The sequence below is a fragment of the Cyprinus carpio genome, chromosome A13 (genome assembly GCF_018340385.1).
Source record: "Cyprinus carpio isolate SPL01 chromosome A13, ASM1834038v1, whole genome shotgun sequence".
NCBI classification, from domain to species: Eukaryota; Metazoa; Chordata; class Actinopteri; order Cypriniformes; family Cyprinidae; genus Cyprinus; species Cyprinus carpio.
The window spans coordinates 18,210,839-18,226,781 of NC_056584.1; the positions used below are offsets into that span (position 1 = coordinate 18,210,839).

General features: G+C 36.5%; 2 protein-coding genes across 3 annotated transcripts; one reads left to right on the forward strand and one right to left on the reverse strand.

The window, feature by feature from the left end:
• Positions 1 to 16: 16 nt before the first annotated feature.
• On the reverse strand, positions 17 to 2,565 carry LOC109082929 (tRNA (guanine(37)-N1)-methyltransferase-like). 2 transcript variants are annotated; one of them, XM_042769159.1, is made up of 5 exons: positions 2,448 to 2,565; positions 1,559 to 2,187; positions 1,072 to 1,196; positions 343 to 997; positions 17 to 209 (listed from the first exon to the last, which is right to left on the reverse strand). In XM_042769159.1, the coding sequence occupies exons 1-5, from the start codon at positions 2,465 to 2,467 to the stop codon at positions 154 to 156; spliced, it is 1,485 nt and encodes a 494-aa protein (XP_042625093.1). In that variant the 5' UTR covers positions 2,468 to 2,565; the 3' UTR covers positions 17 to 153. The 2 variants fall into 2 exon arrangements, with proteins under 2 accessions (XP_042625093.1, XP_042625094.1); XM_042769160.1 differs by having other exon boundaries at positions 2,305 to 2,497.
• LOC109112020 (probable sodium-coupled neutral amino acid transporter 6) lies at positions 2,554 to 11,881 on the forward strand. Its single transcript, XM_042769161.1, has 16 exons — positions 2,554 to 2,796; positions 3,941 to 4,062; positions 4,306 to 4,379; positions 4,935 to 4,987; positions 5,192 to 5,231; positions 5,955 to 6,033; positions 8,279 to 8,361; positions 8,455 to 8,513; positions 8,582 to 8,641; positions 9,427 to 9,477; positions 9,634 to 9,713; positions 9,802 to 9,902; positions 10,017 to 10,141; positions 10,216 to 10,360; positions 10,459 to 10,553; positions 11,120 to 11,881. The coding sequence occupies exons 1-16, from the start codon at positions 2,707 to 2,709 to the stop codon at positions 11,201 to 11,203; spliced, it is 1,341 nt and encodes a 446-aa protein (XP_042625095.1). The 5' UTR covers positions 2,554 to 2,706; the 3' UTR covers positions 11,204 to 11,881.
• Positions 11,882 to 15,943: the final 4,062 nt, after the last annotated feature.

Consider the following 15,943-nt stretch of genomic DNA (forward strand, 5'->3'; position numbering starts at 1 on the left):
ACAAAAATTATGTGTCAGTCTTGGTTTTGTGATCGTCTCAAAGAAATGCAACAGCATTCACCCACATGGAATGATAATTTATTTAACAAAAAAAAAAAATTACAAAAAACTAAAACATATTAACAGGCAAGTTAACACGACCAAAGAGTGAATTCAGTCTGTCAGATCCTCACACTTCTGTTTCTTAGGACACGGCTCCTCTGAAATATCTATGGAGAAAGAGAAACACATTTCGCTGAAATGACCTGCCATCATTACTACGGCATGGTGTGTATGTTTTTATTTCATGTTTTAATAGCCTACTACTGCCAAATGACACTAGTGAGTGTGAGAGTCTCTTACCTCTGTCTTGAGTGTGTGTGCTGTACAGTACTCCTCTCGGCAATGTAAAACTCACACACATCATCTCCTTATTAGGTGCCACATTCCTCACCAGGTGCACAGAACACTGTCCTCGCAGGGAAATCTTTAAACTCGCCTCTGCCCGCTCCACTACATCCCTCTGAGTGTCATCTTCCTTGGAAAACCCGTAGCAATGCACCTGTGGCAAGTTGTCGTCTAGACAGGAAAGACTCTGGTCTGGCTCTGGGCCCAGCAGACCTCTGAAAGCATCAAGGAACTCTAGAGCCAGTGCGGGAAGGTTCATCACCACATGAATCTTTTGTGATCCCTTCATTAGAGAAGGCAGGCGCTCCCGTACAGGTCCTCGGATGAAGTCCCGTCCATCCATGTTAAATGATGTTATTTTTCGGTCAACCTTGTTGAGTTTAGCATTGTGCTGGAGCCAACGGAAGGACTCCGGGTTTAAGTCGTTAGCGAGGACCTCGCAGCCACGACGGGCTGCTGGGATCGCGAATGGACCGACCCCGGCGAAAACATCCACTACGGTATCTCCACGCTGAAGAAGGGAAACGATGCGCTCGTGTTCGGTGCTTAGTCGAGGGTTCCAGTACACCAGAGAGAAATCAAACTCGTACAATACGGCATTCTCGCGTACCTGAGAGAGGAAGAAAGGAACATTACAGATTGATGTAACTGAATATGCTGACTCTATATATAAGATGAACCCACTTTTGCCACCATGTTACTCTCTCCTGCCAAAACCTCCATTTGGAAGTTCCTGTAAGTGGAATCAATGGTGTTGGTTTTGTTGACCACGCACGTAACGCCGGGGTTCTTATCTATGATTACTTGACCTGGAACAAAACACCAAAAATCCATAAAAAAGATTTAAACATAAAGGCACAGTTCACCCAAAAGTGAAATCTCTGTCATCATTTAGTCACCTTCATGTCATTCCAAACCAGGGTTATTATTGTTAACTAAACCTGAAACTATTCAAAACACTTTGTTACTTGAAATAAAGCTGGAATAAAATAAAATGTAAATATTAGATGAAAAACTAAATGAAAATTAGAAATGTTGCCTTGCCAACTAACTGAAATCAGTTGAAGAGCAACATGCATACAGGTTTGGTACGACGTGAAGGTGCGTAAATCATGGCAGAATTTGTGGGTGTCTCTTTAAGTTGATTTATTTGTTTATAATCTCTTCTCACCAATTAGTTTTCTGTAGGGGAGCTGGTGGTCTCTCAGGTTCATGTGAGCGATGTGGCCCACTCTACTAAATCCTGATGTCACATCCTGTCCTTCAGGAAGTACAGCTCGCAGTATCTCTTCACTCTTAAGGTTCTCATAGGTGAGTTTCACTTGGTACTTCTGGATCTCCTGAGGCACCCCATATGCTTTCAGAGCTTCTGCCTCCTCGCTGTCAAACGAATCTGTAGACGTAATGTTGTTTGGGTCCAAAAGCAGCAGCCGATGTTCTCCTTGACTACTGTCTTTATTTCCATCTTCATTGTGTTCCTCGACAACCCGTTTGAGTCCTGGCCTCTGTAGTGCCACTTTCTTCAAACTCTTCACCACTTTGTTGAGAACTTTGGTCGGTATTCGTATTGCAGGAACACTGACTGTCTGACTGAAAGCTGTGCGGTCCAGTTCTGTCATGCCCCGGACTGTCTGAGGGGGCTTGTAGAGCCCCAAATCAGTCTGTAGATGATCAGTCATGGCTTTCTGAGAATGGACAACAGAAGAGAACTGGAGGGAAATTCTTGCAAATTGGTTTAAATTCTGAGACACAGAGACACAACTGTGATGTTTCGGGAAAAGGAACAAAAGTCTGCCAGATCTGTTGGTCAGAGAAAGAGACAGAGATGAAGTCATGCCCTGTACAAAAGAGTCTAATGAGACAAATTAAGAATTTGCAACCTTCGTGAATTCATACATAAAAATTATATAAACGCACATGTTTTAGCAGCAGGCTGTTGTCTACACTTGATAATAAACTACAAGATTGTTTAGCAACAGAGCTTAACCCGTGTTATTCAACACACTCAAAACATAACTTTTAGTTTTATAATAAAAACAAAATAAACTGTCACAGATCACCCTCTCCAGCCGGCAGCCATACGAATACGTCATTTCTAAGCGACCGAGATTTCGGCTGTGCCAGACGTGATTGGTCTGTGTGACGTCTGACATAAGTGATCATGTGACCGTTTTTTAATAATCACGTGAATAGTGACGTTAATGTTTTCTTGAGTCTCTCTGAAGCCGGTGGTACGAGAGCCGGGTACATGAACTGACGGCTCCGCTAACGAGAAGTGGGGTTCTGGTTGGTGCGTAGCAGTAAACTAAACGGCGGAACATGTGGAAAGAAGGCGCAAACTACAGCGTGCAGACGGGGAGCGAGTATGAGCCCATCGGAGAGGAGAGCACACCGCTGTTAGCAGCACAGGTAAACCACACCCGGTATTTCCCTCATAACATTAATATTAAAATAATAAAAATAATAAGAAGACATGCCATTAAACGAAAGATTGAACACATTTGTGAGCGTGAACACATTTGTAAATAATAGCTAAATAATGAAAATCTGACACCTAGGTTCACTATGTTTTTTTTTTTTCTATTTTATAATAGTATTTATTTTTGTATTTTTTGTTTTATGTATGTATTATGTATGTATGTAAACATTTCATGTTTCGCCCAAAACCGTGCATTGGTAAATAATTCTAGCAGAAATGTTAATTATGACCTAAAGTCAATAGTATGAAATAAAAAGTCATAACTATGATAGCAAAATTTTAGTTTTTTTTTTATTTATTTATTATTTTTATTATTAATCGTGACTTGTGTCTTGTCGTCATAGAGACTCATGCCATAATTATGATTAAACAAAGCAGTTTTTTTTCCTTATGTGGTGAAAATATGTTCCATATGTATGTATTATATTTTATGCATTTATTGTTTATTAAATGTTTAGATTTTTGTGGACATAATTATATATTTAAACAAACTGATGTTGTGTTTCCAGGTTATGTGTTAAATCTGTTATCATAATTTTTTTTATTATTCTTTTTGTTAAAATGATGCAAAATTCCATTAAGAAACTCTTGTCTTAGCTGCTTCTCTGCTAAGACTAAGACTAAATTGATTTGTATAGCACAGCATTTACAAAGTATAGGCCTACAGAAAACATTATTTACAAAGTGCTTTACCTCATGGGCATAAAAGAAAATAAATTTTAGACATGTCAAAGTAAATTAATGTACATTATTAATGTAAATCCAGTCTAAACTAGTGTATCTTTACATGCAGTGGTGTACTAGTATTTACAAGCTTTGTAATCATTTTCTCATCATCACATGCTGATCTTATGCAGTTTTATTTTGTCTTTGCAAAGATTTCACTTCCCTTTGTGCTTTCAGTAACTTGGTGTGTAAGCAGACAGTAATGACATTCGTTTGACATTGACTTTTTTTTTTTTTTTTTTTTTTTTTTTTGTGCATGCTTTGTCGCTTGCATAACATCTAGGATCTATTTAGTCTCAGTTTGCTCCACTGTCATGTATAATTCCTGGTCTGTTATTTTCCTCACAGGGTGTTCAAGCTAGAGGTGCGTCCTTCTGGTCTTCTGCCTTTAACCTGATGAATGCCATCATGGGTAGTGGCATCCTGGGTCTCTCCTATGCTATGGCCAATACGGGCATAATTGGATTCAGGTACACGCACACAGTGTTCCCGATTCAATACAAGTTCAGCTGTGTTGACAGCATTTGTGGCATAATTGATTACAACAGAAAATTGTTTTGATGTGCCCCTCAGTTTTACTTTTAAGCAAAAATTGCAGTTCTAGTAAGGCACTTACAATGACATAAACAGAGCCATGCAAAAAATTATATTTTTACACAAGGATAGAAATGAAGGACTTCTCAATAGAGGAACTTTGCGTGTGTTTCTCACAGTATTCTGTTGCTGGTGGTCTCCAGTTTGGCTGCTTATTCTGTACATCTCTTGCTGCTCCTCTGTGACAAGACAGGTAATATCTCTCACTTTTGACCTCTTCTTTACTCTGCTTACTCCTGTTTAACTCCTCACCAGGACTATTATAGTAAAACAAAAACCATAAAAAAACATGTATGCTACTTGAAATAAAATTATGAACGATTTAAAAAAAAAAAAAAAAAAAAAAATATATATATATATATATATATATATATATATATATATATATATATATATATATATATATATATATATATATATATATATATATATATATATATAAACATTAAATTTAATTAAAAAATAATAAACAAAAAAATAACAAAAACACACAACAAAATTACTAAAACATAAACTAAAATAAAAACAAAACTAAAAAAATAAATAAAAACTATTATAAAATATTAAAAAACTATAATAGTATCGCAGTAACTCTAAAATAACACTGCTCCAGTATACAGTACATCAGGTGAGGAATCCATTCTGATAAACAGTGGTGTGTTGTAGGCAGTTTATAAACATTGAAATGGTATTTATTGATTCTAAATTGTAACCAGGCCTCACTGTTGCATATGTTCATGTGTGTTAGGCGTCAACTCTTATGAAGCTCTTGGAGAGAGAGCCTTCAACAGACCTGGCAAGGTTGGTTAATATCGCAGATCTAATACCTAGCTGACATATAATTTTTTTAATCTGAATGAGGAATGATGTACTTCAATGTTTCATTTTGTTATATAAATAAATAACTGTGTCTTTATCTATGAACTCATCATAATTGAATTCACCACAGAAGTAAAATGTGCCTTGTTACTCCTATAAAACATGTTTTTCACTTGTTTTGTGCAGATTCTGGTGGCGTGTACTATTCTCATTCAGAACATTGGAGGTGCGGTTTTCTCTTTCACTTGTATTAAACTGTTTATATGGTTAAAGTCATACAACTTAACCTTTGAACTCTGAACTCCGAATTACTAGGATTCCCTGATGCAGAGTTTTTCCTTTCTTTCTCTTTTGCTCTCTCTCAGTTTGAACATGTTTTAATGGGAGGATATATTACTTTTATTTTGTATTGCCAAAGTACTTAGCAGAGCAGGTTAGTCAGTGAACAACAGCTATACTTAAGAATGGTGTGAAAAAAATAACAAGAAAAATAAAAATTTGTCTTCTCTTTCTGTCTTTCTCTGAACACTGCTCGCTACTCACTGTGAACTGTAGTGAGTATTCTGTGTGTTATCTGGTGTTTAGTAGCAGTAAAACAGAATTTTGTTTACCATTAATCTAACTTAACATAAAATCCATCTCACTTTCACACTGTCTTTAGAATGGCAGCAACTGTGTGTTTGTGTGAGCGCAATTCGGTTACAAGCCATCAACCAATCGTTAATCACCTGTGTGTGTCTGTTAGCATGTTAGTGTTAATTTAAAATATGTTGATCTCAGCACTGTGCTGTTTTTAAATACAGTAGGCTATGTGTCTCAGTCTGTGGCATGGTTTAGTTTGATTTTCTGAGTAGATTGATGTGCATGTTTGCATCATGGGGTGTTTTAGTGTGTATATGAGGTTTTGCATGGCTTATATGTATAATGTGCTGTTGTTCTCTTTCTCTAGCCATGTCCACCTACTTGTTCATCTTGAAGTCTGAAATGCCTGCTGCCGTCACTGGCTTTATGAGCACAGGAACTTCTGGGTAAATAAATCTATACCACATCCTCACACTTCATTCTGATAATGTTCAATGCAAGTTTCCAGTGCCAATCAGAACATATTTAATGTTAAATTTGAACATATCAAAAAGTAGAAACCGAGCAACCAACAACATTGATACTAATAAAAATGTATTCTTGAGCAGCAAATCAGCATATTAGAATGATTTCTGAAGGATCATGTGACACTGAAGACTAGAGTAATGGGCGTTAAAAATTCAGCTTTGCCATCACAGAAATAAATTACATTTTAAAATATATTCAAATAGAAATAATCACATATATATATATATATATATATACAAACTATTTCACAATATTATTGTTTTAACTGTATTTTTAATCACATAAATTCAAAAGCGATTTAAAAATCTTACCTCCCCCAAAATTGAATGGTAGTACATATGGTTTATCACGACAAATATGTTTTACATACCACATAAACGGAGTTGAAAAGTTTTACATCTGAATTCATTATAAGTCAAAATAGAAACATGATTCCAAATGTTGAAGAGAGATAGATGAAATGAAAGAGAGATAGAAAGGGACACTTTCACACCAGGTCATTCACTGACTGGCAGAAAAACACTCTTTCTCTCACTTCTCTATATTTAAGGGAGTTTCTGAAACGGAGAAAAGAGCAAGTATTCCAGAGTAAAGAATGTACTGGTCATTATTTTATTAGCCGATGTTCTGAGCAGTGGTTTGATTGTGCCCCGTCCCCACACAGCTGGTTTGCATTTCAGGTCCGTTCACGTAAATCTCACACATATGTTCCACCCAACGAGTGTCATGCCTGCCCAAGATCCTCTTTACCAGCACAATTACTGTGACCACACCCAGACACATTCAAACATCACTACTCCATCTATCTGGGAAAAGAAAGAAATCACAAATAAACGCTTGAAACTTTAGTCAATTACTGTAAAATAACATTTTTCTTTCAGTGGAGTAATTTATCTTCATTTCTTCAAGTGGATCAGCTAGGCTGTCTAGTACCTCCCTGTTGTTAAGAGAGAACCACAGGAGATCAACTCGAGATCTCTCTCACACACACCAACCTGTTCAAGATTCAGTCTCCCAGTTCAAAGAACACACATACACATTCACCTTACTTTATTTTCATTTTTTGCCCCAGGATTTTTTAATAAATAGAAAGTTCAAAGAACAGCATTTATTTGAAATATAAATTTTTGGAACAATGTAAATATAAATAATATAATAAAAGTATTTTTTTAATGATCCCAAACGTTTGAACAGTACAAAACAACAGAGGGAGATAATAGAGAGAAAAGAATAAATAGAATAAAAATCAATGGAAAAGGGATTATAATTTATTTATCATATAATTAGTAATTTATAATTCAATTATAATTAAAAATTAAATTTATAATTAAAAATGTTGTGCTTTTTTCCCCCTTTACATTTGTGATTTTTATATTATAAAAACAATAAAATAAATTAAACCCTTAACAAGACATTTGTCTACACTGAGTTGCTGGAAGTAAATATACTGCTGAATATGATGATCAGATCAGTCTCAGTTTTCTCTTCAATTATTTTATTTTATTTTATTTTATTTTTGCTCTCTCTTATTAATTTTCTGACATTAGATTTGGGGATTTCCAGCATTGCAATGTTTTAAGGGTTGATTTGGGAAGCAGATAAGTGTTTTGTGATTAACACATCCATGGGTTTAAAACACTCTGTGGGGTCAGTAAGATTTTTTCATTTCTTAATAATCTTATCTAGCAAGGGTGCATTAAATTGATCAAAAGTGACAGTAAAGATATTTTTACAAAATAGTTCTATTTTAAATAAATGCTGTTGTTTTGAGCTTTCTATTAATCAAAAAGTCGTGAAAAAATCTCACATTTTTGGCAAAAATAGTTTTTAAACACTGTTTTTGATATTGATAAGAAATGTTTCTTAAGCAGCAAATCAGTATATTAGAATGATTTATGAAGGTTCATGTGACACTGAAGACTGTCGCAATGGCTGCTGAAAATTCAGCTTTGACATCGCAGGAAAGACATTTTATTTTAAATTATAATAATATATCATAATATTACTGTTTTTACTTTGGTTTTGATCAAATAAATGCAGCCTTTGTGAGCATAGTAGACTAAAACATTAATAAACAAAATCTTACTGACCCCAGAACTTTGAAAAGTGTGTATATCCTTCACTATGTGCCATTTTGAAATGCATTTTATTTTCTGTCCTTAGAAAGTGGTTTGAGGATGGTGTTACACTATTGATTTTAGTGACTCTAATTGTAGTGTTGCCACTGGCTCTACTTCCTAAGATTGGTGAGTGTCATCAGAGGGTTTTTTTAATTTATTCTTTATTACTCTGTACATGTGCGAGAGAGTGTGTATCACTGGTTTCTATCTCCTCCTCAGGTTTCTTGGGATATACCAGCAGTCTCGCATTCTTCTTCATGTTGTTCTTTACCGTAGTGGTGAGTTGTTCTCTCTCTCTTTCTCTCTCTGTATCTTTCCTATGTTGATGTTTTAATCTCTCTCACAGGTGGTGGTAAAAAAATGGTCCATTCCCTGCCCGCTGCCAGTTAACTCTACTGTGAGCCTGGTAAAGACCACACACACACCCACACACACTGACTTTAGCTGGAAAAATTACTCTTAGTTATTGTCTTCTTGCATTATTGACAAACTATTTTCCTGTTTGACATTGTAAAGCTGCTTTGACACAATCAGTTGAGTATAAAGCGCTATACAAATAAAGGTGACTTGACTTGACTTGACCCTCCCAGCCGAACCGCTTGCCTAAACACCCCAGATTAATACCCAAAACACAATTCAGGCAGCTCCAGAACATTAGACTATATAGTTAAAGTAATTTAAATTTACCCATTAAGGACCTCAATGTAACTTAATTTTCATTACAAAAGATGTTTTTTTTTTGTTTTTTTAGCTCTCAGATAGTGATGACTTGAACTCCTTCAGGACTCTTTACTTTTCAGTTGATTCATATGAAAAGATAACTGAGACTAGATTCAGTTTTAGGTTGTTTTTTATTAAAGATAATCTTTAAAACCTTTTAGAAATTTAAGGTTTTATTTGTTGTTTATACATACTTTTTTAAATATATAAAAAAAAATTAAATCATTACTCTCAGATATTCTGTGTAGTCAATTCAGACCCAGTCAATCAGAAACAAGAAGTAGCATTGTTATAATAAGGGAAGTGGCCTTTGACCGCGTGAGCCAGAGGTCAAAGCCTCTATTTCCTTAAACGGTGTGCCGATATTCAGCTACAGATAATGTGATGTCAGAGAGAATTTTTTCATTCTGTTGCTGTCCTGATTTGATTCAAATTTTTATATTCACATTCATTTTATTTTTCTACCCCTAGAGCTTAAATACCTCTGAATGCACCCCACAGATGTTTGTGTTCTCTATTAAGGTGAGTGTGAGTTTTCTTTAGAAAGGAGAGCTATGTTTTGATTTAAAGATCGCTTTGCAGGACTATTAGAAACCCAAATATTAGTTGTAATATTAAAGCATAACCCCACACACATCAGGAGGGTGAGAAATGACTCTGTGTGTGTGTGCATTTCAGAGTGCTTATGCCGTCCCAACAATGGCTTTCTCCTTCTTGTGCCATACGGCAGTTTTACCCATTTACTGTGAGTTACACAGGTTAGTTCACTCATTGCTGTTCTTTCTGTGCATCTGCCGCATATATAGTCTGTTATTACCTAATTATATGTTTATGTATGTTTTTCAGACCCACAAAGCAGAGAATGCAGAATGTGGCGAATGTCAGCATCTTTCTTAGTTTTGTGGTGTATCTGATTTCTGCCCTGTTTGGATACCTCACCTTCTATAGTAAGAACATTGCTTAAGCTACACAGTCCCACAATGCAAACTTTTTTAATTAAATGATGTCCGTAAATGAGGAAGATAAATGGATTGATCTGATCAAACTTTCTTTATTCACAGCACATGTGGAATCAGAGCTGTTGCTAGGATATGACACTTACCTACCGCGGGATGTTGTGGTGATGTCAGTGCGTATTGCGATTTTATTGGCCGTTCTGCTCACCGTGCCGCTCATTCACTTCCCAGTAAGTCAAACGGCAGAATGTGAACTATTTAAATAAGAAATTCAGAAAACACATCCTCTCTCTCTTTCTCTCAGGCACGTAAAGCGGTGTTGATGTTATGCAGAGGAGACAGGGAGTTCTCCTGGCTCTCTCATGCACTTTCCTGTTTTTTCATCCTCACTTTTGTGCTGCTGCTCGCTATTTTCGTCCCTGACATTAGGAATGTCTTTGGTGTGGTGGGTGAGTGTGTATCCATATGCTCTGTGTGTTTTACTGTGAAGTTCAGTGCTCAACATGTTTATGTGTGTGTGTGCATACCTTTTCTTGTGTGATTCCAGGTTCTACGACCTCCACATGTTTGCTGTTTGTGTATCCTGGGATGTTTTATTTGAGAATCAGCTCTGAGCCAATGAGATCTCTCAGTTCAGCAGGGGTATCTAAAGTCTTACATATATTCATTAACACATACGTGACTTTCTTTGCAGGACAGCTGATTTTGAGAGACTTCCTTTACTTTTTTTATACACTACTGTTCAAAAGTGGGGTCAGTAAGATTTTTTTTAAAAATGTTTTTGAAATGAGCTCTCACCAATGCTGCATTTATTTGATAGAAAAAAAAATAACTGGTGCTCCAGTAACATTTCTAATTATTATCAATGTTAAAAAAAAAAAACTGTTATGCTGCTTAATATTTTTGTGGTAACCATGTTACCTTTTTTTCAGGATTCTTAAATGAATACTTTTTGTAACCTTTATGAATTTTTTTTTTTTTTTATGATCAATTTAATGCATTCTTGTGGAATAAAAATATTAATAAAAAAAAATACCTACCCCAAACCTTTGAACGGTAGTGTACTGTATGTCTGAATGGAACTATGAATTACATGTTTGTTTGTTTGTTTTGTTCACTTGATATGTTGATTATTTTACTGATATTATGTTGCTTTCTTTAAGTTTCTTTCCAAATGCACCTTTTCCAAGTTTCTCTTTTCATTCTAGGCTGTTTTGCTGATGGTGATTGGTCTGTTTGTTGGTGTGTTGAGCCTGTGTGTCATCATTGTTTCCTGGGTTCAAGGTCCTTGACCTTTGACATCATCATTGTGGGACATTTAGCATCAACACATCCTACCTCGAGGAGAAACCTTATTTTACAGGTTACACACCTTGCAGAGGCTGTTTTCTGAACCAAAAGAAGGCAATCCCAATGAGATGAGCCAGCTGCACTCTTATGACACTTCTAATGTGCTCATAGCATTGTTATGGCACTTGAATACTGAACACAGGCACAATCAAATTAAAAAATGTAGCAGAGCACTGAAAAGCATATTAATCTTTACTGAATGACAGAGATTTTGACAGAATCTTTGAATTAGGTGGTTGCTGTCATCCATAGAAAGACAGCATTGCTGATTTTACAACTGAATGTGGGATATTAGATTTACACAGATGTTTAATGAGTTGGAAAATCTGCTTGTCTGACTCAAAAAAACAACCAGTTCTGGTCTTTAGAATTCACAAGCTTGGATTTGTTTTTTAAAGATTTTTCTGAACTTTCAGGATATTTCTTCTCCAACACACTAATCCCAATGATCCTTCCATTTTCTATTTTAAATAAAGAAAAATAAATAAATAGAAAACATACAGAACGGTAATGATTTTGTTTGTTTTTTTACCATTGCAACCCTGTTTACACGTCCAAAAGGACAATTTTGGTGTATTTTTATGTGGATTTCAATAAATAAAGGGAAATAAAAACTAAAACTGGTTTCTCACTGATTCATGTACTATGGCATCTGGAATGGAGTCTGTGATCCATGTTTAGTCTAAGAGATCCAAGCATTAGGGTGAGTTTTTGCTGGTTTGTATGTGAGAAAGATAGATAGACAGGCTGATTTTTCTTCATTGATTTGGACAGAGGGTTCTCTGTATGTCAGATAATGGAAAACAAATGTTCTCTCTCTCTCTCTCTCTCTCTGTGTAGACTCTGGCCTTTGCTCTCTCCTGCTGTTTCTAATATGTGCATTAGCTTGAGAGACCGCCCAATGTAAGGCAGTCTGACAAATGTGCACAACCTTGCATGTACTTGGTGAAATATGGTAGTTCTGTTTTTCTTGAGGTGTGTGATTAAAGCAACATTCATTGTGCAACTCGGGATGACAGAAAGATTTCAGACAAATTTTCACTACAGATAAGAGGTCAGTGAAAAAAACTGCTTTGTGGTACATGGTTAACTTGTGTGAACACCAATCACATGATGAAACCATGGTGTAGTGGATTGATGATCACACATTGATGACTGAAGAGGTATCATATCGATCACAAGTGCAGTATGGAGTACCTCAAGGTTCAGTACTATGGCCATTACTTTTCACGCTTTACATGTTATTCTTGGGAGACATCATCAGGAAACACGGTGTTAGCTTTCACTGTTATGCTGATGATACTCAGCTCTATATTTCTTTGTGGCCCAGCGAAACATACCAATTTGAAAAACTAACGGAATGCATAGTCGATATAAAAACCTGGATGAGGAGTAATTTCTTACTGCTAAATTCTGAAAAAACAGGTGTTAATTATAGGACCTAAAAACTGCATGTAACAACCTAGAATACTGTCTAAGACTCGATGGCTGCTCTGTCAATTCTTCGTCATCAGTTAGGAACCTAGGTGTGCTATTTGATAGCAATCTTTCCTTTGAAAGCCAAGTATCTAGCATTTGTAAAACTGCATTTTTTCATCTCAAAAATATATCTAAATTACGACCTATGCTCTCAATGTCAAATGCAGAAATGTTAATTCATGTGTTTATGACCTCAAGGTTAGATTATTGTAATGCTTTATTGGGTGGTTGTACTGCATGCTTGATAAACAAACTCCAGCTAGTCCAAATAGCAGCAGCTAGAGCTCTTAATAGAACCAGGGAGTATGACCATATTAGCCCAGTTCTGTCAACACTGCACTGGCTCCCTATCAAACATCTATAGATTTCAAAATCTTTTTAATTATTTATAACGCCCTGAATGGTTTAGCACCTCAGTATTTGAATGAGCTCTTGTTGCACTATAGTCCTCCACATCCGCTGCATTCTCAAAACTCTAGCAATTTGATAATACCTAGAATATCAAAATCAACTGCAGGCAGCAGATCCTTTTCCTATTTAGCGCCTAAGCTCTGGAATAACCTACCTAACATTGTTCGGGAGGCAGACACTCTGTCAGTTTAAATCTAGATTAAAGACCCATCTCTTTAACCTGATTTACACATAACACACTAACACATTTCTAATACACAACTTGTTAAAGGATTTTTAGGCTGCATTAATTGGGCCCCGGAACTGGGAACACTTCCCATAACACCCAATGTACTTACTACATCATTAGAAGAATGGCATCTACGCTAATATTAGTCTGTTTCTTTCTTATTCCGAGGTCACTGTAGCCACCGGATCCAGTCAGTATCCAGATCAGATTGTCACTGCAGTCACCCGGATCCAGTACATATCCAGCCCAGATGGTGGATCAACTCCTAGAGATGACCTCTACAGCCCTGAATGTCAGCGCAGAGCAGGACAACTAGATGAGCCCTAGAGACAGATCCCCAGTAAAGACCTTGTCTCCTAGACGGCCACCGGGGCAAGACCACAGGAACCAGGTCATTCTTCTGCATAATCTGACCTTTCTGCAGCCTGGAATTGAACTGCTGGTTTCATCTGCCCCCCCCCTTCAGGTAAGTCTCAAAAACGTCCATGTTTCACAAAAAATAAATAAAATAAATGAAAAAATATTTTTTAATAATTTGTATTATTCTTTTTGTAATCAGATGTTCATTACTGTAATGCAGTATTTTTTTTTAATATATAGCAGGTTTTGTGCGATCCATCCATTCACTTTAAATGTCTGGCTTTGCAAGTCAAATGCATGAGTAAGAGAAGACAACTTAAAAATCATTACTGGGCCTTTTTAGTAAACAGGTATGAAGAAAAAAAAACTTTTCTTGCATTTCATGCTAGGTTTAAATGAGTGGAAAATGAGATCCACTGGTCTTGGTTATCAGGCAAGAGTTATGTCTTTTTTCAGCTTTAAATTAGCCCTGCAGTGATTGCTTTACCTTTAGACCACAGTCCATATTCACACACACCAATAGAAACATCTGCTGACTGTTAACCGCTGCCTACAGAACGTGATTTTGCTGTATGTCTGTCTGATTTCTTTCATGCCAATTGGCCCTTTCATTCTGACATCTGTTTTTTTTTCCCTGGACTTCTTTTTTCTGCATCTCTGTTGTTCTCCTTTGTCCTGAATTGATTTTCATGCTCTATCAGTAACCGTGCTCCCTGTGTCACAGAGATTCAGTAAATCATTCTGAGGACTCTGTTAGGAAGAAAGAAACACAAATCCAATTACGCACACTACCTCACCTCTACAGTGTCATTTGATTGATGATTTTTCTCCTCTTTGTTGTTCTCTCTGCCTTCTAAAACCTCTAATTCTGCTCTGACGCCTGGTCTCAGCTGAGACCACATCGCATTTGGAGTTCATTTTACCCAAACACACACACTTACCCTGCCCTGTGTCACACACTTTCTCTGCTTTAAAACTGTTCTGTCCTCTATGCTCGGTCTCCCTGACAATCTTTTTAAACTCCTCTCTCCAAACACTCTCTCCATCATTCACTCTCTATTTCTTGCTCTGATTTTTGTTTTTCTTCTTTAACGCCCTCCTGCTGCAGCTGTTGCCATTCCCAAACACTGAGTAATAATACCAGCCAGAAAACATGCACTCACACACACTTTGGCCTTTCACCCATAAATACCTCATCCACATCTCTACGAGTCACACAGCCTGACATGAAATAGCAGCAGTTCAATAAGTGAGTAAGAGTACTAGTATGTGTGTGTGTAAATCAGAGGTTTGGGAACAATTTCAAACTGTATATGGGAGCTGAATGGGACCTGCCCGGTTTGTACATGTGTATTTGTGTTTAGTCAGGTATAGTTTATTTCTATAACAGCTTCAGTGAACGAGTAAGCATGCATGGCTATGGAATGGGGAGAATGGGGATAGTTGCCACATTGGGATGCAGTTACATCTCAGTAACTAGGTTTTGCAAAATATAATAATGTAATATAACATTGCAATATAATATTGTAATATAATATTGCAAGGATGCATTAAATTGATCAAAAGTGATAGTAAAGTCATTTATAACAATTATATTACAAAGGCTTTGTGTTACCAAGCATAAAAACACCAGAGGCCCATTATACACACAAATATCCTGAAATGCACATTTGCTATGTTCTGAACAGAAACTCACACACTGGATAGCTCAGAGTGCATTAATTGCCTGATTTCAATAAAACTGCTGTGTCCAGAACAGATCTTCCTCACAATGGCCTGAGTTTAAACTCTCCCACACTGCACTCCAGGTGAAAAGGGAAGTTCTTTAATGAAGACTTAGGAGGGGGCTAACCATGAAGACTGTTAAAGTTGATTTGGTGCTGAATACATGTTTTAATACTGTTTCACACCACACAAAACTCAGGAGAGAGAGATGATATGATATATAACATAACAGCATAACAGCTGGAACAACAAAGTCAGACGACAACTTATGGTAACACTACAAAGCCGTCCATAAAGAAACTAAACATGTATGTTTGAAAAATACAAGTATGCTTGATGGTTGGATAATTGAAGTTGCAGTAATGTTGCGCATGAGTGTCTCCTGCTGACTAAGTCTGGTGCTACACCCGAATCACTAGAGTGGATCCACCAAAGCTTAGCATCCCATCGAAAGCTTCATCACCAAAGGTCTAAGATT